This window comes from Hyaena hyaena, unplaced genomic scaffold, assembly GCF_003009895.1.
Source record: "Hyaena hyaena isolate Hyena2069 unplaced genomic scaffold, ASM300989v1 scaffold_359, whole genome shotgun sequence".
NCBI classification, from domain to species: domain Eukaryota; kingdom Metazoa; phylum Chordata; class Mammalia; order Carnivora; family Hyaenidae; genus Hyaena; species Hyaena hyaena.
Window position 1 is genome coordinate 929414 of NW_024080994.1, and position 22182 is coordinate 951595.

The window sequence follows — 22182 nt, forward strand, 5'->3', positions numbered from 1 at the left end:
TTTATTTACATGGTGTCTGTAGCTGCTTTCATTCAGAGTTAAGTAGTTGTGACAGAGTGTATGTGGTGCTCTCAGTATTTCAGACTGTTGCAGGATGTACAACAAATCACATTGACACAGTTATAACTCACAACACTTCAGATTGTTGCAGAATGTACAAGAATCACATTGACACAATTATAACTCAACATTTCAAGTGCCATATGTATTGTGACAATTTTATTTTTATTAAATTACCAATGCATACTCATCATATAAAAACAATAAAAGAAGATTGGACTTCGAATGTTGCATTTTAGGGACAGCGGACTGTGGATTGTTTTGTTATCAAAAGACAAAGCATTGTGTTTATTACTCAACAACATTATAACTCTGCGAAAAGAATAGAAATATACATTGACATTACCATACTAAGTACTCATTATGATATTCCCAATTCATAGAAAAGCAATGGACAGAAAAATTAGAATATTTAAAAGGGAATATCTCATCATAGCTGAATTTCTTCGTAAAAATAAAAAGTGAAAACGGAGCTTCAACCAAATAAGATTCTGAGTGGCTTATTTGTGAAACAGAGGAAGCTGTTTACCAATGGTGAATTAATTAAATTGTATTTGATTGCAGCAGCTGAAGAAATGTGTTCAGAGAAAGTATACTTTCTTAATTAGTAAGTAGTTTTTTGACAAGAACAACTGCTTGAAGAATTGAGAATATTGGAAGCAAGATAGTTAATTTAAAAACATAGCAAATGATTTTAAGTGGTCTTCCACTTGGCTCTGAACACTGCTCGATTGTAGTTTATTTGAGCAGTCAATACTGAGGTTGAAGTGACTGAATTAACTTCTGTGAAAAGTCTGTGTAAAATAACTTCAGGACAATATTTTTAAAGTTGAAAAAACACCAATTCAGTAGGATCTGAAGTGGAATCTGCTAAGATGTATTGTAAATATTGGTGGTAAAATTATTTCCAAAGAAGACATAGAGATGGCCAACAGACCAATGAAAAGGTACTCAATGTCACTAATCAACAGGAAAACACAAATCAAAACCCACAATGAGATATCACTTCACACCAGTCAGAATGACTAGTATCAAAAAGAGAAGAAACAAGTTTTGCAAGGATATGGAGAAAAAGGAACCCTTGTGCACTGTTAGTGGGAATGAAAATTGGTACAACCACTGTGGAGAATAGTATGGAGGTTCTTCAAAAAATTGAAAACAAATCCTGTATGATCTAATAATTTTATTATTGAGTATTTACCCAGAGAAAATGAAAACACTAACTTAAAAAGGTATATGTACTCCTATGTTTATCTGTTTATTGCAACATTATTTACAATAGCTACAGAAGCAACCTAAGTGTTCATCAATAGACAAATGGATAAGGGAAATGTGGTGTGTGTGTGTATAGATATACAATGGAATATTACCCATAAAAGGATGAGATTGTGCCATTTGAGACAACATGGATGGACTTAGAGGGTATTATGCTAAGTGAAATAAGTCAGACTGAGAAAACATGATTCCGCTAAAATGGAATCTAAAAAATAGAAATAAGCAAAAAGGAGAATCAGACCTATAAATATAGAGAACAAATTGATGGTTGCCAGAGGAGAAGGGAGGGTGGGGGATTGAGAAAAACTGGGTAAAGAGGGGTAGGAGATACAGTCCTCTAGTTACGGAATGAGTAGGTCATGGGAATAAAAAGCATACCATAAGAGATACAGTTAATGATACTGTAATAATGATATAATGGGACAGATGGTAGTTATACTTGTGGCAAATATAGCATAACATGTAAACTTGTCCAATCACTAAGTTATACACCTGAAACTAATGTAGCATTGTGTGTCAAGTGTTACACAAAAAAATGCGAAGCAGAAAAAGGGTTATTTGGATTAATTTACAAAACTTGTGAAACTGTAAGGTGTTTAAATTCTGTTGTTATTCCTTGTGTTAGGCAATAGATACTTTGCAGAGCATAATTGAACCCATCATGTGTTATCAAATTGATCTTTGGGGAACTTTACTCTCATGAACTTAACTATTGTTAGTTATGTGAACTTTACTTTTTTAATGTTCTATTTATTTTTGAGAGAGAGATAGAGACAGCATGAGGAGGGGAGTGTCAAAGAGAGGAGTCACAGAATCTGAAGGTTGTCTCCAGGCTCTGAGCTAGCTTTCAGCACAGAGCCCGACGTGGGGCTCGAACCCACGCACAATGAGATCATGACCTGAGCCGAATTGGACGCTCAACCTACTGAGCCACCCAGGCACCCCAGTTATGTGAACTTTAATCACAAATTGAAGCTGAATATCTTAACCTGCCCAGCCCCTTAGCAGTTTGATGGCTCAGCAATGGTAAAGTTTTATGGTGATACTTTGAGCGTAGGGCCTAGATTGAAATATTTCTGCACGAGATGAACCACCTTCAACCACTGTGATGGAATACTGACTAATTTGGAAAATTAGCTTTTGCTGCAGAGATGATAATGGTTCCTAGTGAATTCAACCTAAGATTGCAAAACAAAACAGTCCTTACATATAAAACCTATAGTGCTGTAAAACAGGTATCATTGTAATGACAAAAAATAATTTTTAAAAAAGGCTATGAAAAGTGAAAACAAGAAGCAGAATCTCCATTCCCACAGAAATTTGTAACAGATACGTTATCTGATCTCGAACTGTAGTTCCAGCAGTGTTTTCCAGAACTCACATAAGTACAAAGGAAATTTCCTGTATTTCAGAATCCATTTAACTGTGTAGTTGAGGGGTTTCCACTTAACTTCAATTGGAAGTGATTAATTTCCAATGTAATGACAAGAAAAGGCAAATATTAATAGAAGAATTAAAGAATTTATAAATGCCTTCCAAACAATGAATATGCTCAATTAAATCATGTGCTTGTGGATTGATTTCAATATTTAGCAGTACCTATCTATGTGATAAAACATTTTCAAAAATCAAGTGTAAAATTTCATCACAGATTAACATTAACATGTTAATATTTGCAACCAATTTTGATGATATGGAACACTAACTTTTCCTTTTCAAATTTTTGTTTAAAGTCTAGGTAGTGAACACACAGTACAATATTGGTTTCAGGATTAGAATTCAGTGATTCATCATTTACATATAAATACCCAGTGGTCATCACAAGTACCCTTCTTCTTTTTTTTTCCTAATATAATTTATTTTCAAATTGGTTAACATATAGTGTGCTCTTGGTTTTTAGGGTAGATTCCTGTGGTTCATCGTTTACGTACAGTACCCAGTGCTCATCCCAACAAGTGCCCTCCTCAGTGCTCATCACCAATTTCCCCCTCTCCCCCACACCCCCACCAACCTTCAGTTCTCTGTATTTAAGAGTCTCTATGGTTTGCTTCTCTCCCTCTCTGTTTGTAACTATTTTTTCTCTTTCCTCTTCCCCCATGGTCTTCTGTTAAGTTTCTTAAGATCCACATATAAGTGAAAACATATGGTATCTGTCTTTTTCTGACTGACTTATTTCACTTAGCATAATACCTTCCAGTTCCATGCACGTTGCTGCAAATGGCCAGATTTCATTCTTTCTCATTGCCAAGTAGTATTCCATTGTATATATAAACCACATCTTTATCCATTCATCAGTTGATGGACATTTAGGCTCTTCCAATAATTTGGCTATTACAAGTGCCCTCCTAATACCCATTACCCATCTAACTCATCCCCTGCTCTCCTCTTCCATCAACCATTAGTTTGTTCTCTTTGAGTCTCTTATGGTTGGTTTCTCTCTCTCCCTCCCCCCCCAATATGTTCCTTTGTTTTGTTTAGGGAACACTACCTTTGAACCTCAATTTAGTGAAATGTTATCTCCCCACCCAAAAGAAAATAATTTAATTCTTTTCATTGATAGGCGTGTGTTACCAAAAATTCAATTACTATTATATTTGAATTTCATCAATAAAGATTTGTGGAAATTTGTTTTTTCTTATGCCTTAAAAGTGCTGACTCAATTTTGCCTTTTGGCCCATAATGCCTAAATATTTACTGTCTATCCCTTTATAGAAAGAAGTTTGGTGACTTCTGGATTAAGGGATAAATATTTGGCTTGGTCTTATTAAGTGTAGATGACTATTCTCTTTAAAGATGTTAGCAGACCTCTCTGCTCTCCATTAAAAACTAAAATGTTTTGGAAAAACTGTATAAAGTCTTTTTATAAGTTTGTATTTGAATTTTTACAGAAAAAATACTTTGATATGGATATTCAGATGCTTGCTACCCCAGAACTTTAATGAAGAAATAATAATTTTATTATAAATTTAATTAAAAATGAAGAATATTTAGGGGCGGCTGGGTGACTCAGTCGGTTAAATATCCGATTTCGGCTCAGGTCACGATTTCACAGTTTGTGAGTTCGAGCCCTATGTGAGGCTCTGTGTTGACAGCTCAGAACCTGGAGCCTGCTTTGGGTTCTGTGTCTCCCTCTCTCTCTCCTCCTGTCTGCTCATGCTCTGTCTCTGTCTCTCTCAAAAATAAACATTAAAAAAATAAAAATAAGAATATTTATTTAAAGATAACATGTTTAAATCTTTTTAAATTTTGAAAGGCGTTTTATTCTATGTAAAGTCGATTTTGCTCTTGTAATATATAGGCAAAAGTATGAAATATATACATGTAAAGCTTGAGATAATTTTCATCTGTACACATCAATGAGAAATCCTAAAATGAGAAAGTATTCTTATGGTTGCTTAATGTATATTATTTGGCTTACTATTTTAAGATATCTAAGTATTTTACTGTCTGACTTAGCTTTGATTTAAATCTTATTTTCTAGATGAAGCATTGGATGATTTAAAATCTCAGAAGAAAAAAATAGTAAGTTATCTAAAATTAATTTATATAAAACAAATACATTAAGAACTGAGTAAGTAATGTTTATCTGTTATAAGTAATGACTCTCCAAGTAACAAGTATGCTTTTAGATAGCATCATTTTAGTGATGAAGCTAAATTATGTATAATTTTATTAGTTAATAATGATTGGCAGGAAAAAGTTGCAGAACCTTTTTGATACTGAGAATCTATGTCAGTTGGAAGCTGAGAAGCAAGTAAATGAATTGTATTGAAGGATTAAATGAGGCAGAAGGGGTAAAAAGGTAGGTGTCCAGTTTGATTATTAGAGTCAAAAAAGGTCAGTTCTCAGGTTTTCTGGACAGTTCTCAGGTTTTCTGGCTGAAGAAAAGAGGAAGGAAAGAATTGTTTTTTCCTTTTCTATCAGCAGCTGTGATCACATGGGTATCTCTTGTGGGGCCAGTTAGATGTGTCCTTCAGACATTTCGTAAAGGGGTTCAAGCATAAGAGATGAAGAGCCCTAGATTTTTAGAGGTTAATATATCATAGACTCTAATAAATGAATTGAACTTGGTGTTTGACTTGAATTTATATATACTTTTTTATATAATTATTTTTGAAGTATGAAAATGATAATTGATAGCAATAGCGTGTTATGTAGAAACTTATTTAATGAAATTTAATCAGATGCAAATGATCAATGTATTTTAGAGTAACATATAATAAGTAACAATTATGTATGAAACTAATAAAAATTATGAAGGTTAAGATTAATGTTAAAAATTATTCTGTGAGGGTGCCTGCCTGGCTTGGTTGGTAGAGCATGTGACTCCTGGTTTTGAAATGGTGAGTTCAAACCACATGTTGGCCTTAGAGCTTATTTAAAAAAAGTTATTCTGTGAATTGGTAATAAAAGACACTGGTCTTGAGGGTTTTAAGTACTTGAAAAATAAAGGAACTTTAATTCTGAAAGAATTTCTTGTTTGAGCTGCTTCAGTGTTCTGTGAGTTATCAACATTGCATTGGCATTTTTAATGGTCCTGAAACATAGAAATGTTACCATTATATCCTATTATATTTCTTGCATTCCATGCATTATGGAACAGCCAGAAATTTAAAGTGAGGAAAAACTGATGGTTCTTAGTAATATACAAGTTGTGATATAATTGATTTGGTTTGCTGATGTGATAAAAAGAAGAGCTGATAGAGATGACCAGAGCCAAAACCCACTTTTACCAAAATGAAGATGTTTTGATTAAAGTAGAAAGTACAAGGAAGAAGACAAAAGAAAAAAGAGAAAAAAAAAATTAAAAATAATTTTAAGTGATGAGGAGTTGACCCAGTGTCGTTGGTATCACGTGACCAGAAAACAGAATGTTGGGGTAATCTTTGAGTAACAGCAGGCTTGGAAAATTCTGTGAAAAGGCAAGCCAAGCTATTTACTTCTTCTTTAATAGCCCTTGAAGGAATCACAACATACGGATACTTCATCTAGATCTGACAGTTGGGAAATTCAGTTCAGGGTTCAACTGTTTTTTATATCTAAATGGTTCAAGAGGCATCAATATTGCAGAATAGTTTGGTATGCCTTATTTCTTGCAGTATGATTAAAGAAAAATAAGTTCAGTTCTCCACCTCATTAATTAAGAACACAATTTGTATTGACTTGACTGCTGTTGGTTATAATACTGTTGCTGCTGGGAACTAGTCCCTGGCCTTTGTTACTCAAGCCCTTAACAGAGCTGTTTTGCTTGAGTTGCATTACATTTTGTTTAGAACAATAGGTGTTAAGGGTGAGTTGGTAAGGAGCATAGTGCTTGCTCATGATTGTGCTGGTAATGAGAGGAAAAAGAAGGGATACTACTTTTTTCTTCCCAGTGTTTATTTTGAGAGAGAGAGATCAAGTGTGCGCAAGCCTGTGCATGCATGCGTAGTGAGGAAGCAGAGAGAGAGAGGGAGAGAGAATCCCAAGCAGGCTCTGCACTGTCAGCGTGGAGCCTGACATGGAGCTCGATTTCACAGATTGTGAGATCATGCCCTAAGCTGAAATCATTAGGACGCTTAACCAATTGGGCTACCCAGGTGCCCCTGAAGGGACACTACTTTTGAACAAAAGCCAAATGTAATAAAAACTGATCTTCATTGATGTTTAAGTTTAAGCTATATATTTATAGCTTTAAAAATACTTTTATTATTGAAACACCTATAAAAAATAACTTTTATCAGTGTACAATTATCTAACACCTATTTCTCCTCTTTTAATAACAAAATGAATATAAACTGTATTTACTACTTGCCATTTTATTAAAGGTGGTTTCCTTAGGGATGTATTTCTTTATTCTGAATAGTTTTGTAATATAATTTATAATTTGTATAAGTGTAATTTGTAAAAATGAACATGGATTATTAATTGATTAAAAAGTTAAATTACTTAGGAAAATTAGTATCTTGACAGTTTTAAATCTTGGAATTTAATGTAAGTATTTACTTATTAAAATAAAGCTAGGAATTAATCTTTAATTATCTAAAAAACTCCATGTCTAGATGTGTACATTTTGATACTCAAAAAAAGAACATTTAGCTTTAAAAAAATTGATAATTCCTCTGTATCCGTGAGCATCCCATGAAAACAGTTCAAAATCAAGATCCATCAAACACATAAGTTAAAATTTAAGTGGCTTCATGAAAATGCTGTACTTTTTCAAGAATAGTATTTCTATGTGGTAATTCCTTTCTGGAATTGTCAGAAAATTTATGGTTTCCTAAATCCTGAGAAAAATCAGTTGAGAATTAGGACTATGGGAGGGAGTGTTATAATTCCCTGAGTAACAAAACTCAACAATCAACTACAAATGTTACTGGTTCAAAGTAATCCACCGATGCCAGCTGAGAGTAAGAACAAGAAATGCTGACTCACTGAGCCATAGGTTAACATGGACATTTCTGGAAATAGGACAGGAACATGCATCTAATTCATCAGTCTTGCTTTTGTGGCCATATTATGTTTTATGGGCCCTGTCTCTTGTTAAAGGTGTTATTCTTGCAAATAAGTAATAATAAGCTTATACATATAGTATGTTTTATATATAATCCTGTGAATGACATTCCATGAAATAAATTTTAGAAGCAAAATACGTCCTTAAATTGGCATGTTTGGCATGTGATTCTATGTAGGGGTGTTGACCTCACTAGAAGTTTCAAATGTTATATTTTTATATTACCAAATGTTTGCTGCCATTTTCCAGTGTTTGAATATTCACTATATATTATATAAATTGACCTGTAGATCTTTGTAAATACCTTAGTAGAAGAAATACAGAGAGAAAAAATGTGACTTTTATTGTGGAATACTCCTATATGAAATCAGAAAATGATTTAAAATCTGAACTAGTAAAAACAATATTGATTTCAGCAGAATAACCAAAATCAGGGTAAGCAGACAGTATTTTCATTGTAAAAGGATGAGTTTAAACAATGCAACATGTACCTTAATGCTCTGAATTGAAGATGCTTTGGGGTACACTCTTAATAATTTGACCGAAGTCCATGTAAAATGAGAAAATTTGCTACGTCTAGAATATTTGTCGTGAAGGAAAGATCAAAATATTGGATAGAGCTATTGATTTTGTTTGCGTGTTTCAAAATTTTATATCATGAACAATAGTTTATATATTAAATATTTGTACGATAACCTTTTAAAATTAAAAAATTTTTCTGACATTTGTGTTAATGTTTTCTTCTTTTAGTGTTGTCTATGCTGAAATGTCTATATCCAGTAGAAGTAATCTTTGCATGTTATTGAAATATATAATAATATTGAATCATAATGAATTATTATTTCTTAAAATAAAAGCCCTGAAACCTTTGGTATAATGTATCACAGAAAAAAAATATATCATTTATTATTATTTAAAATATAAAAAATATTATGAAAAATAGAGAGTAATTTATATTTTAGGGAATTCTGAGAATCTAATTTTTCATTCCTGCATCTTGGGATTAATATGTTAGATATTTGAAAACACTGCTGTTTTCAGATCCATTCTGATTAATTGGGGTATCACTAAAGATTATGTGTTATTGTATTGGTACTGTTGTAGACTCTTTCTCCTACACTATTATATTTATTTTTTAAATTTTTTTTGAGAGAGAGAGCTAGAGTGAGAGAGTACAAATAGGGGAGGGACAGAGAGAGAGAGAGAGACAGAAAGAGAGAGAATGAGAATCCCAGGCCCAACATAGGGCTCAACCCCATGAACTGAGAGATCATGACCTGAGCCAAAACCAAGAATCAGACACTTAACTGACAGCCACCCAGGTCCTTCTAAACTGCCCAATAGTACTGTGAAGAAAGTATTAATGTATCTGCTTTACAAAAAGAGAAACTAAGCCCAGCAGACTTGCTCAAAGTCTTTCTAGGTAATTAAGAATGGTGATGTGCTTTAAACCCTGATTTTTTTCTGACTTCAGAGTTTCAAGTTTATGTTTTTTACACTGATCAGAATGTCTGTATTTAAAATAAGTTATTCACTTAAAATGGTGTATGGATGCATGTGTTAATTAAGATAATATGTGAAAAATTTTTATTAAAAAAGTGCAAAAGAGAAACAGAATGGATTTACATCCTTTAGTGGTTTAAAAATGATTTTGTTGAAGATACTTTACCTGAACATGGACATAAACATGAATACGGGCTGAATGATGCAGCAGGAATTACAATCATTTGATAAAATAGCATTTTGGTTTTGAATTTTTTGTGTTGTTTTAAAGATTAAAATTGTATCTAATCTTCTTTTTAAGCCTAGCAATCATCTTAGTCTAGAACTGTGCTATCCAGATCAGTAGCCAGAGCCACATGTATCTTTTAAATGTACATTGTTTAAAATGGAATAAAACTACAATTCCATTCCTCAGTTGCTCAAGCAATTCCATTCCTCAGTTGCACAAGCAAACACAGTTGTGTTTTAAATGCACATTTGTCACATATGGCTTAGTGGTTACTGTATTGTGAAGATGTAAACCATTTCCATCATCATGTAAAGTTCTATTGCCACAACAATATTGGTCTAAGACATCAAAAATTAATTTGTAGAGATCTGGGATTTAGTTCATTGATATCCCATGTGGATTCCATGTAGGTTATATTGATTTGGGGACGTATAATATGCCCTCTTCCTATCTCAATTCCTAGTTTTTCCTCAACTCTAAGGTGTTACTGCAAACCTTTCCTTTACATCAGAAAATGAAACTTGCTTGTTTTGAGAATTTATCATAATTTTGAAATAATTAGGAAAATTTTTAGTTTCATTAAACCAAGGTTAATAAATCATTCATCTAAGCACTTAGCTTCTTAAATGTTGAATTGAGTTTTTAATGAGGAATTCATTAACAACTATTGGGCAGCATATTTTTAACTGTATTTTTAACTTGGTAAATATGCTTTTCTGTGTTGTAGTCTAAAATAAATGACCTTTGGAATAAATATGACATTTACTGAATCTAAATGGCTATCAGTGGTCACTGAAAAGGAAAAGGTCCTATTCCAATTTTTGCAAGAGCATTTTCTACTACATATTAGCTGTTTGTCATAATATGACTGTCTTGTACTAAAATTAAACTTTCCTGATATTGGGCCATAACTGCTAAAATGATACTTTACTACTTATTGCTTTTTAAATTAAACTCTGTATTAAGCCATACAGTGACTTGAATATATTGTAAATAAAATGCTATAATAATGAACTGTTTTAATTACAGTCCCTAGTGTGAATATAGAACTCGGTAAAGTTTTTATTTACTAAAATTCTTACTATGTTTTTTTCCCTCTCAAGTTGTTTGGATCTAAGTAGAAAGGGGGGAGCTTCAGCTTTTAAAGTCATTTGAGCAAATTCCATGGCTGTTCTCCCAGTTAGTGATTTTTCACTGCATTTGCAGCAAGCTAATTGCTTCTGCTAATAAATAATCTAAAATCGATGCTGACAGCAGTTAATTGGCACAGAGATTTTATTTTGTAAAGCTCTTGGCTAACGACCTTCTTTAAATTAATAGCATTAAGTGCTATGAGGAAATAAATCTGAGGAATTGCCTGTCATTTGCTTGTCATGTCTAATAACTTCCAATAATGATGGCTGATAGATTTTTGCACATTCCATTATTGAAGTTGGTGCATGTAATTATTCTCCTCATTATATGTAAACAATTAGCAGTATTTGGTATTTCCTTCCAGTAAAGCTGTTAAATACAAGTAACATATTAGAGGTTAGAAGCCATTTTAAAATCTGGATTTTAATTATTTGAATGTAGGAAGTCTTTCATGCTCTTTGGATATATTATGTGCTGTTTATTTTAAGCATTGTACTTGAACACTTTTGGAACAGGACATTTAAAAATAAGTAGTGTGTGTTTTAAAGTGTGACAATTTATGGAAATTTTTGTTTGTAGCTCGAAGAGGTCATGGAAAAAGAAACTTATAAAACAGCTAAATTAATTCTTGAAAGATTTGACCCAGACTCAAAGAAAGCAAAGGTAAGGCTGTTATATCACTGCTATTTTATTATAAATAGCGCATTGTAATAGTCACTGTAATAACATTGTTGTAATTGACAGGAGTTTGAGCCGCCATCTGCTGGAGCAGCTGTAACTGCAAGACCTGGACAAGGTAAATAACTTTGTAGAAACTGCTGCTGCTGTTGGAAAGATCCATATTTATCCAAGTGAGTTCAAAAGTGTGCTAGAGGTGTGTAAAAACTTATGTAGAATGCTTTTAATTTATACTTGGTAGTATGGGTTATGACTTGGAGTAGATGGTAATAAGTTTACTTCATTTTGATTTTATAGGAATATGTTGATAAGTAATAATGTTATCTATTGAGATTAATATATAATTGGTTTCAAGCTTTTGAAATTTAAATAATTTCATTAATATTTTGTGAAGTTTTTTCCCCCTTTATTATAATAATCTCTTAGGGGCACCTGGGTGGCTCAGTCAAACGATGGACTCTTGATTTCGGCTCAGGTCATGATTTCAAGGTTTGTGAGATAGATCCCTATGTCAGGCTCTGTGCTGACAGTAGGGAGCTTGCTTGGGATTCTGTCTCTCCCTCCCTCTCTGCCTGTCCCCTGTGCACTCTCTCTCACGGTCTCTCTCTTAAATAAACATTAAAAAAAAAATCTCTTAGAATGCCTTATGAAAATTCTTACATTTTTATGATTTATTTTTGAGAATTTAATGAAGATTTTTGTCAACTTGTAGTTTCTCCCAAAAACACTTTTATTTAGAAAGATAAAATAATTTAGAAATTTGGATTTCTAATAATTTAGAAAAAATAGAATTACTGCTATATAATAACATTAACTCTTTCAAAAGTTGTATTGCCAGATTATTAGTGAAACCATCACTACTATATCATTAAATATTACATAAAATTTAAAAAGTTATTATTTTAAGTGTCTACATAAAGTAATTCTAAGATTGGCATGTGAAAAGATATTTTTGAGTTCGTATTGGCTTTCCTTTTGTTCTCTTCTCTAGAGTATCATTGTTTGTAAGTATCATTGTTTGCAATACAGAATATATTATTTTTTAAAAATTTAACTTTTGGGGCTCCTGGGTGGCTCAGTTAAGCATCCAACTTCAGCTCAGGTCATGATCTCACAGTTCGTGAGTAAGAGCCCCACATTGGGCTCTGTGCAGACAGCTCAGAGCCTGGAGTCTGGAGCCTGCTTTGGATTCTGTTTCTCCTCTCTCTGCTCCTCCCCTGCTTGTGCTCTGTCTCTGTCTCTCTGTCTTAAAAATAAACAAATACTAAAATTTTTTTAAATTTAACTTTTATTATTATAAATCGTCAGAATTGTAGCCTGGTTTATAAAGTTAAGGATGACATTTAGAACTTTGAGAAGTCAATTCTTTTATAAATGTCCAGAGACCATGGGTACTAAATAAGCCATAATAGTTTTAGGTTTTCTCAAAAATAAAGATATTTATTTTTGAGAGAGACAGAGTGTGAGCATGGGAGGGGCAGAGAGAGGGAGACACAGGACTGGAAGTGGGCTCCAGGCTTTGCGCTGTCAGCACAGAGTCTAACGTGGGACTCGAACTCATGAAGTGTATGATCATGACCTAAGCCAAAGTAAGAGGCTTAACCAACTGAGCCACTCAGGTGCCCCAGTTTTAGATTTTCTAATTGACAGAGCTATATGGGAAGAATCCCATCCTCTCCCATTTTCTATAAATATGATTTTGGTTTATAGAAAGTGAAGCCTGATGTTTTGATGAATTGAAAAGTTTACATATGATTAAAATAAATTAGTCATGGATACTTGCACTGAAACTCCTGCCTTCATAATACGTTTAAATTTTTCTACAGCTTACATTTCTTTTTAGTAATTTTAAATGTTTTAAAAAATGGTTTTTTAAAATTAATTAATTATCTGTGAAAGGTAAGGTGTTTATTGGAAGAGAGTTTCAATTAAGTAAAACAACCAAGATTATAGGTTTCTTATTTTTGGCACTTGAAATTTTCATAATGCATAAAATTAACTAAAAAGTACAGCTATAGAAGAATAGTAATCTTTTTAACAGCAAGATGACAGAGCCATAGCAATAATTACATTAAAAAAGTAGACTAGATATAAAAATAAAAGGCAGAAATTCTCAGATAAAAAGATAATGCTAAAATGTGTGTTTTTTGTTGTTATTTATTTATTTTTTATAGTTTATTATCAGTTGGTTTCCATATAAAAGTGCTTATTCCAACAAGTGCCCTCCTCCATGCCCATCACTCATTTTCCCTTTCTCCTCCACCCCCATCAACCCTCAGTTTGTTCTCAATATTTAAGAGTCTCTTACGGTTTCCCTCCCTCCCTCTCCATAACTATTTTTCCCCCCTCCCCACCCCCCATGGTCCTCTGTTTTTATTTATTTTTGAGAGAGAGACAGAGTGCAAGCAGGGGAGGGCTACAGAGAGAGAGAGGGAGACACAGAATCTGAAGCAGGCTCCAGGCTCTGAGCTGTCAACACAGAGCCCAATGTGGGGTTTGAACTCACAAACCATGGGGTGGTGACCTGAGCTGAAGTCAGATGCTTAACTGACTGAGCCACCTAGGTGCTCCCTTTCTAGTAATTTTAAAAAGAGCGTTTGGTCTATAGGCCAGGTTTCTATAAGTTTTACAATATTTTGTATAACTGGTACTAACATTTCAAAAATACTTCCTAAATAAACTTAGGAAATTTAAAAAATGTGATATTTTGCAGAAAGCTGTTGCTGTTACTTAAAAGTAATCTGCTTTTTTCTCTCATTAAAAAAAGACGTATTTCCTTGAAGAATTTAAATTTATTTTTCCTTAAAAGCCTTTGAAACTCAAATACATTTTTTCCTTCTGATGTCATATTGTAGTTATAGAAAAACCATTCCTGGTCTTTGCTGTGGATTCCTGTGGCACTGCTTTTGGATATCCTTTTAGAGAGAATTAACCCTCAGTTAGAAGATAAATGAATTGTTTATTTAAAAGAACTGTTAAATAATTCTTATGTGCAAATACCATGAGGAGTACAGAGATGAATATAATATGGTTTTTGACCTTAAGAAGCTTATAAACTTTTTTTTCTCTTAAAAGTATTTCTTCTGGAGTGTCCTAATATTACTAGTTCTTCATCTGTAGTAATTAATTGCTGTTTGGAATTTTTTCCTTATTTAAAAAAATTCTAAATTATATCTCAACTTCATTCTACTTTTTGAGAATTTTAATTGAGTTTTGTTGTTTAATCCTTTCAAATCTCTTTTAGGTTTCTATCATTGTGTAGGTGACTTAGTCATGTTTTATTTATGTTTAAGTTTTCTGTTCCTGTGATTTAGTCAAATATTTATATCTTTGCTTTTACCATTGTTCGTTCGTTCTTTCCTTCCTTCCCCTCCTTCCCTCTCTCCCTGTTTTTTCCCTCCCTTTCTTTCCTTTTACCTGTTTCTGAACTGAAATATATAGGGGGAAAAAGTACTAAATATATATGTACAAATATAGTGCTTGAATAGATTTGCTTCCAAATCAAATTTAATTGTGATGTTCTTATTTTAATCTAACTCTCTTACATGATTGCTGAATCAGAACTGTGATTCACGTGTAGTAGATATCTTTCTTTTTTTTCTTATTAATTAGTATTAATATATATTATATTGAGATTGATTATAAAATTTGAGAATAGTATTCTTTGGTTTTTTTAGGTTTAGCGCTAGGAGTGTAATATTTACTGGAAGCAATACTAACCTGACCTTCACCTTCTTTTTAATAAAGTCAATCTTTTAGGATATTTTTAGATTTATAAAAAATTGCAAAGCTACTACAAAAAATTCCCATATACCTTTGCACCAAGTTTTCCCTATTAACATCTTACATGAGCATAGTACATTTGTTAAAGTTAATGAGCCAATATTGATTCACTATTATTAACTTAAAGTCCATAGTTTATTCAGATTTCCTTATTTTTTTTTTTTTTATGTTCTTTTTCTGTGTCAAGATCTCATCCAGAATATACCACATTACCTTTAGTTGACATGCTTTCTTAGGCTATTTTGACTGTGCCAGTTTCTCAGATTTCCCTTGTTTTACATGGAAAATGTAATTCCTTGACAGTATAGTTCTGACCTGTTTTTATAAGGAATTTTTATCAGTGGGTGCTTAATATTAGAAAATCAATGTAATCATTTGATATGAAGGAATACATTAACATAAAAGATGTGTATATATACATATTTACATTTAATAGAATGATAACGGTACTTAGATGCTTAGCATTCATTCTAGTTTTGTAGAAATCATAGACTGAGATGGGAAGACTTTGTCCTTAGTAGATTAAAAATAATAAAGTTTGGATTTAATGAAAAATGGTATTTGCAAGTATAATTTTCTGAATAGATTCTATAGGATAAAGAAATCTAGATAAGATATTTGTGTGCTATTGGGAATGGCCTATAAAACATGGAATAATTGATGATGGAGAGAGTGGGGACAATTGATAGATAATTAAGATAATTTAGAGGCAAGAAGGGATGGGATTTAGTGTACAAGTGCAGGAGTTGGCTTTTGATAGGAGTGTGGATAGTTTGTTAATAATAAGGGAAGACAGAGAACATGGGGAGATACAGGTAGGTAGTGGGAATTGTCTTCTGATTTTCTATTTTCTTAATGAGGGTGAGAATGAGGGAGACATTGTTGGGGGCCTGAAGAGAATATGTAAAATAGATCTCTAGGAGACTAAAAGAATAAATGGATTAGGAAAATGTAGGAATGCCAGGGGACACTAATGTCCACTTAAAGTTAACAGTCACAAATTTAAAGCAGGGTTGTGCATGTTTTCCTGTTGTGTTTTGCTGCATGGGTAGAGGTGTGGAGTAGGAAGAGAGTTGGTTTTAACCAAGGTTGGGGTTAAATAAAGTGATAAAAGGGCAGGGAGGTGAAATTGTTTGCAAGGGAGTGGTTATGACAAAGTATTGTAGAATCTAAGATGATCATGAGGGAAATAAGGACATGAGAGGTGAATGATGGACATCAACAGTATTGATAGTATTAATGCAGGGGTCTGTGAACTACAGGGTTTCTTTGATATGGCTCTTGACTTTAGAATTGGTTTTACATTTTTTAAAAGTTTTTAATGTTTATTTATTATTGAGAGACAGAGCATGAGCAGGTGAGGGGCAGAGAGAGGAGGAGACAGAGAATCTGAAGCAGGCTCCAGGCTCTGAGCTAACTGTCAGCACAGAGCCTGACGCGGGGTCCAAATTCACAAACCGCGAGATTGTGACCTGATCCAAAGTCAGACGCTTAACCGACTAAGGCACCCAGGCACCCCGGTTTTACATTTTAAAGTGTTCTAAAAAATAAGAAGAATAAGAATATGTAACAGAAACTGTATGTGGTCCACAGAGATATTTACTAAGATAATTACTATATAACCCTTTACAAAAAAGAGTTTGCTGACCCCTTTAATAACTAATGGATTATAGATCCCCTTGTAGTTGAAAGAATAATAGAGGAATTAAGCTGGAAGGGTAACTGTGCTTTCAGAGTGGGATGCTTGAACTTGAAATGGTGCAGTTATCTTTAATGACAAAGTTCTAAGATTAAGTTATGACCATAAATTCTTAAAAGACTTTCCTATATTTGTTTTAAAAGGAAGCCACGTATACATTCTTTTTTACCTTTGTACATAACCCTTCATCTCTACTGATGAAATTAACAAAAGAGAAGTCAATTGTATTCTGCCACAGCTAAATTTGAAATCAATAAGTATTGCGGAAAAATTTAATGGCTCTAGGAAATGGGTTATAACTTTGTAGGTAGGTTTTTAGAGTTTACTCACTCACTTGTGTTACATGGCATATGTGGAAGATTAAAGTTGAAACCACTATTTTTGATCTTGATAGCAAAGGGAGTGATACTTCATATTTTACTGTTTTTGAGGATGTGTGTTCAGTTAAAAAAATCTGGAAAACACTTGTAAAATAGTAAATTCACTTTTTTGGGTGTTCTTACGTGTCGTATCTATACTGTTGCAGTTATCTATTTTTTTTAATGTTAATTTATTTATTGAGAGAGAGAGAGAGGTGCAGAGAGAGAGGGAGAGTGAGAATCCCAAGCAGGCTCCATGTTGTCAGCACAGAGCCCAATACAGGGCTCAGTCTCACAAACTGTGAGGTCATAACCTGAGCCAAAATCAAGAGTCAGATGCTTAACTGACTGAGCCACCCAGGCACCCCACACAGTTATCTATTGAATAACAAACCACCCCAAAACTTAGTGGCTTAGAACAACATTCATTTATTTTGCTCATGGAATTGCAGTGTTGGCAAGGTTTGGCAAAATGAGCATCTCTGCCTCACATCTTTTGGATCTACCTGATTGGGTCTGGAAGATCTACCCAGATGGCTTGCTTACATGGCTGGCAAGTTGGTGCTGCCTGTTAGTTCCTCTCTGCATGGAGTTATCTCGTGGGGTCACTTGGGCTTGCTCCAACATGGTGGCTGGATTCTAAGACCAAGCAGCCCAAGAGACAGAGAGTAGTTGTGAAAACTGGCACATCTAAATTCTCTTGGTCAAACAGTAACAGATTCAAGGGAGAGAACATGTCCTCTGTCTCCCATTTGATGGGAGGCAAATCAAAGAATTCTGGACTTGTATTTTAAAACTGCCACGTGTACCTTAATACATGTAACAAAGGTATTTATGTCCCCATCCATTTTTCATTGTTCATTTTAATGACCCCATTCCCATGAACCCTTCCTTCATCCCATCACTGATTTTAATCTCCCCATTCTTGGACCTTCTATTGTACTTTGTTGGTTCCTTTTTTATGGCACTTATCTGGTATTTCATGATTTTTGTGTGATTGTTGCTTGCCAGCTGTACATGCAACTCTGCATTCCATTGAGTAGTGCTTTACTCATAGTGGTTGCTTAATAAATGTGCTGAGTTGAAGGAAATAAAAAAAAAACTTTTTCTTAGAATTAACAAATCTTGTTTAAATGTTGTAAAATAATAATTTACCAAATTGGACATTGGTGAGCTGCCAGGTGCAGGTTTTTTAAAGTTGAAAGAGGTAGGAGACAAAGTATCAAGGTGATAAAAAAAAGTAAATGTTGAGATAAAGAATTATAAAGCAAAACATTCTTTAAAAAATTTTTTTAAACGTTTATTTATTATTGAGAGACAGAGACTGAGCATGAGCATGGGAGGGGCAGAGAGAGGGGGGGAAAGAAACCAAAGCAGGCTCCAGGCTCTGAGCTGTCAGCACAGAGCCCTATGTAGGGCTTGAACTCACAAATCATGAGATCATGCCCTGAGCGGAAGTGAGACACTTGACTGACTGAGCCACCCAGGTGCCCCAAAATACTCTTTTAAAAATGTTTATGTATTTTGGGGAAGAGAGAGAGATCAAGCATGAACATGAATGGGGGAGGGGCAGAGAAAGAGGGAGAGAGAATCCCAAATAGGCTCTGTACTGTCAGTACAGAGCCCCAAGCAGGACTTGAACCCATGAACCATGAGATCATGACCTGAGCCAAAATCAAGAGTCAGACACCCAACTGACTAAGCCTCCCAAGTGCCCCCAAACGTATTCTTTTTTCAATTGAAGTACAATTGACATACAACATTATATTAGTTTTAGGTGTACAATACAGTGATTTGACAATTGTATACATTAGCTTTCCAAGTTAAATGTAGCTACCATCTGTCACCATACAAAGTTATTGCAATATTGTTGACTATATTCCCTATGGATGTACTTTTCATCCCAGTGGCTTATTTGTTTTATAATTGTAAAGTTGTATCCCTTAAGCCCCTTCACCTATTTTGTCCATCCCTGTATCCTCCTCTCCTCTCTGGCAACCACCAGTTTGTTGTTCGTATTTATGAGTCTTATTTTTTAAAAATGTTTTTTATTTATTTCTGAGAGAGAGAGACAGTGTGAGCAGGGGAGGGTCAGAGAGAGAGGGAGACACAGAATCTGAAACAGGCTCCAGGCTCTGAGCTGGCTGTCAGCACAGAGCCCAATGCTTGTACCTACGAACTGTGAGATCATGACCTGAGCCAAAGTCAGACGCTCAACTGGCTGAGTCACCCAGGCGCCCCTTATGAGTCTATTTTTTAGTTTGTTTATTTGTTTTATTTTGTTTATTTTTTCTTTCATAATTTATTGTCAAGTTGGTTTCCATATAACACCCAGTGCTCATCCCAACAAGTGCCCTCCTCCATGCCCATCACCCCCTTCCCCTCTCCCCCACCCCATCAGCCCTATTTATTTTATTTTATCTTTTATTTTTGTGCAAGTGGGAGACAAGGAGAGAGACAGAAACAGAGACAGAGACAGAGAATGAATCTTAAGCAGGCTTCACTCTCAGCATGGAGCCCAATGTAGGGCTCAATTCCACAAGCCTGGGATCATGACCTGAGCCAAAATCAAGAGTTGGATTCTCAACTGACTGAGCCACCCAGGGACCCCTGTTTGGTTTTTTTAGATTTCAAATATAAGTGAAATTATATGCTACTTTTCTGTCTGACTTATTTTACTTAGCTTTATACCCTCTAGGCCCATCCATGTTGTTGCTAATGGCAAGTTCTCACCCCTTTTTATGTCTGAGTAATATTCCATTGTATGTATAGATTGTGTGTGTGTGTGTGTGTGTGTGTATGTGTGTGTAAATGGCACATCATCTTGATCCAGTCGTCTGTTGATGGACACTTAGGTTGTGTCCATATCTTGGCTATTGTAAATAATGATTCATTGAACATAAGGGTGCATTTAACTTTTCAAATCCGTGTTTTTGCTTTTCTCTGGTAAGTACTCAGAAGCGGAAGTTGTTTGATATTTCTCCTTTAAACTTTTCAATTTTTAAAGAAGCTCCATACTGTTTTCCATAGTAATTGCATCAATTTACATTCCTACCAATATTGTAGAAAGGTTCCTTTCTTCCACATCCTTGCCAACACCTGTTATTTCTTTTTAGTACTAGCCATTCTGACTAGTGTGTGGTGATATCTCAAGGTGGCATTGATATTCATTTCCCTGATGATTAGTGATGTTGAGTTTCTTTTCATGTGTCTTTTGGCCATCTTTGTGTCTTTTTGGAAAAGCATCTATTTATGTCCTCTGCCTGTTTTTATATTGGATTATTTGTTTATAAAATAAGCAAAATGTATTGTGAATTTAAAAAGCAGAAAAAGAAAAATAGTAAACTAAAGGCTGGCAAGTGGTATATGTGATTAGCAGATTTTCTGTTTGAAGCTAGCTTTTTTGGTATGGTCTTCTGAAGTTAGGCTGAAATTCTCAATGAAGCAGGCAACACAGATTCAGCGGTTTGACAATCTTAATTCTGTCTGCAATCTTAATTCCTCTTTCATGTAACACAACATTTATAGGTTCCAAGGATGAGGATGTGCATATGTTTGGGAGGCTATTATTCTGCCTGCTATACCATCTAAGTTGGATAATAGGCAGTTGGAAATTTAATCGTGAAATGCAAGTGGAAAGTAAATTTATTTCATAGATGTTTATTATGCTCACATTCTGGGCTAGTTACTTTCCAAATCCTGGGGCTACAAAGGTGCAGTTCCTGTTTAGGAGCTCTTGGTTCAAAGAGGTGCACTCATGTAAATAATCTTAACATACTAAGGACCGGAATGAAGGTGATAGGTACAAATCACAATGCATTATAAATTTTAGTAACAATTTATTTTAATAACATGTTGGGAAAGGACTCTTCAGGTCTACTTCACATGCAAAGATTAGAAGAGAGAAACAGTGGGGTACTTAAGAGACTGCAAATGGTGCTACATGCCTGGAAAAGGAGATAGTGTTTATGTGAGGGAAGGATAATTATGAAGCATTTTGTATGCGATACTCTGGAGTTTGGGACTTTACCATATGTACAACATAGAAAGCCACAGGAGGCTTTGCATTTTAGAAAGAACTCCCATCCCTTTTTTTTTTTTTAAATATGGAGAATGGATTAGAGGAAACAAGGCTGAAGACATGGAGATCGATTAGGATATTATCTAATATAGGTAAGAGATAAAGGTCCGTAGGACATAAAGTTGTGGCAAAAGAGTTGAAAAAAAGAGATTTAAGAAATAAGATTTAAGAGTAGATTGACAAGATTTTATGACAATTAGATTTGGAAAGTGGAGAGTGGGAGGAGGGGGTCCAGATATCACTTAGGTTTTTGGCAACTGGTTAGATGTTTTAAACAAGATAAGAAACATAAGACTTGGAGTAGTGTGTGTGTGTAGAAGATAATGGATTTGCTTTTGGATTTGTTGAGTCAAGTGATATCCAGATGGTACGGTTTACAGGTAATTGATTATTTCATATGAAGCTCAGGAAAAAAGTTAAGGTTATAGGTACAGATTAGGAATGATTGGGATGTATAAGATGATAGTTATTTAAACCATGAGATTGAGTGAAATTGCCCAGGGAGAGAAAACAGAGTAAGAAGACCTGTGGCAGAATCCTAGAGAATATTAACATTTAAGGGTAGATGGAAAAAGGAGGAGCCCAGGAAGAAGAACAAATGATTTGAGTTAAAAGTAGAACTAAACTGTCATTTAGAGAGTTGAAGTGTAGTTAGAGATGCATCTGTTGTCATAGTCTGCAAAGAGTCAAGTGAATAGAAGACAAATAAGGCCATTGAATCTGATAAGTTGTATGTATAATAGAGTTCAAGGCATTGTAATAAAAACTGGGATTTGTATCCTGCCTCCATCTCTTATTTTACTGTGAGAATTTGCGAGTTACTTAGCTTTTGAGGTTTGGGTTTTTCTTTTGAAAACTAAGGATAAGAGTTATCTTAAAGAGTTGGTC

General features: G+C 34.2%; 1 protein-coding gene across 2 annotated transcripts in view; it reads left to right on the top strand.

Annotated features, from left to right (window-relative positions):
* Positions 1-22182, top strand: part of LNPK (lunapark, ER junction formation factor) — a 72612-nt gene that overhangs the window by 26811 nt on the left and 23619 nt on the right. For both annotated transcript variants that reach the window (XM_039250138.1, XM_039250135.1), the window contains exons 6-8: positions 4817-4857; positions 11274-11357; positions 11439-11490. In XM_039250138.1, coding sequence (XP_039106069.1) covers positions 4817-4857; positions 11274-11357; positions 11439-11490 — 177 coding nt within the window. The remainder of the gene's footprint in view (positions 1-4816; positions 4858-11273; positions 11358-11438; positions 11491-22182) is intronic.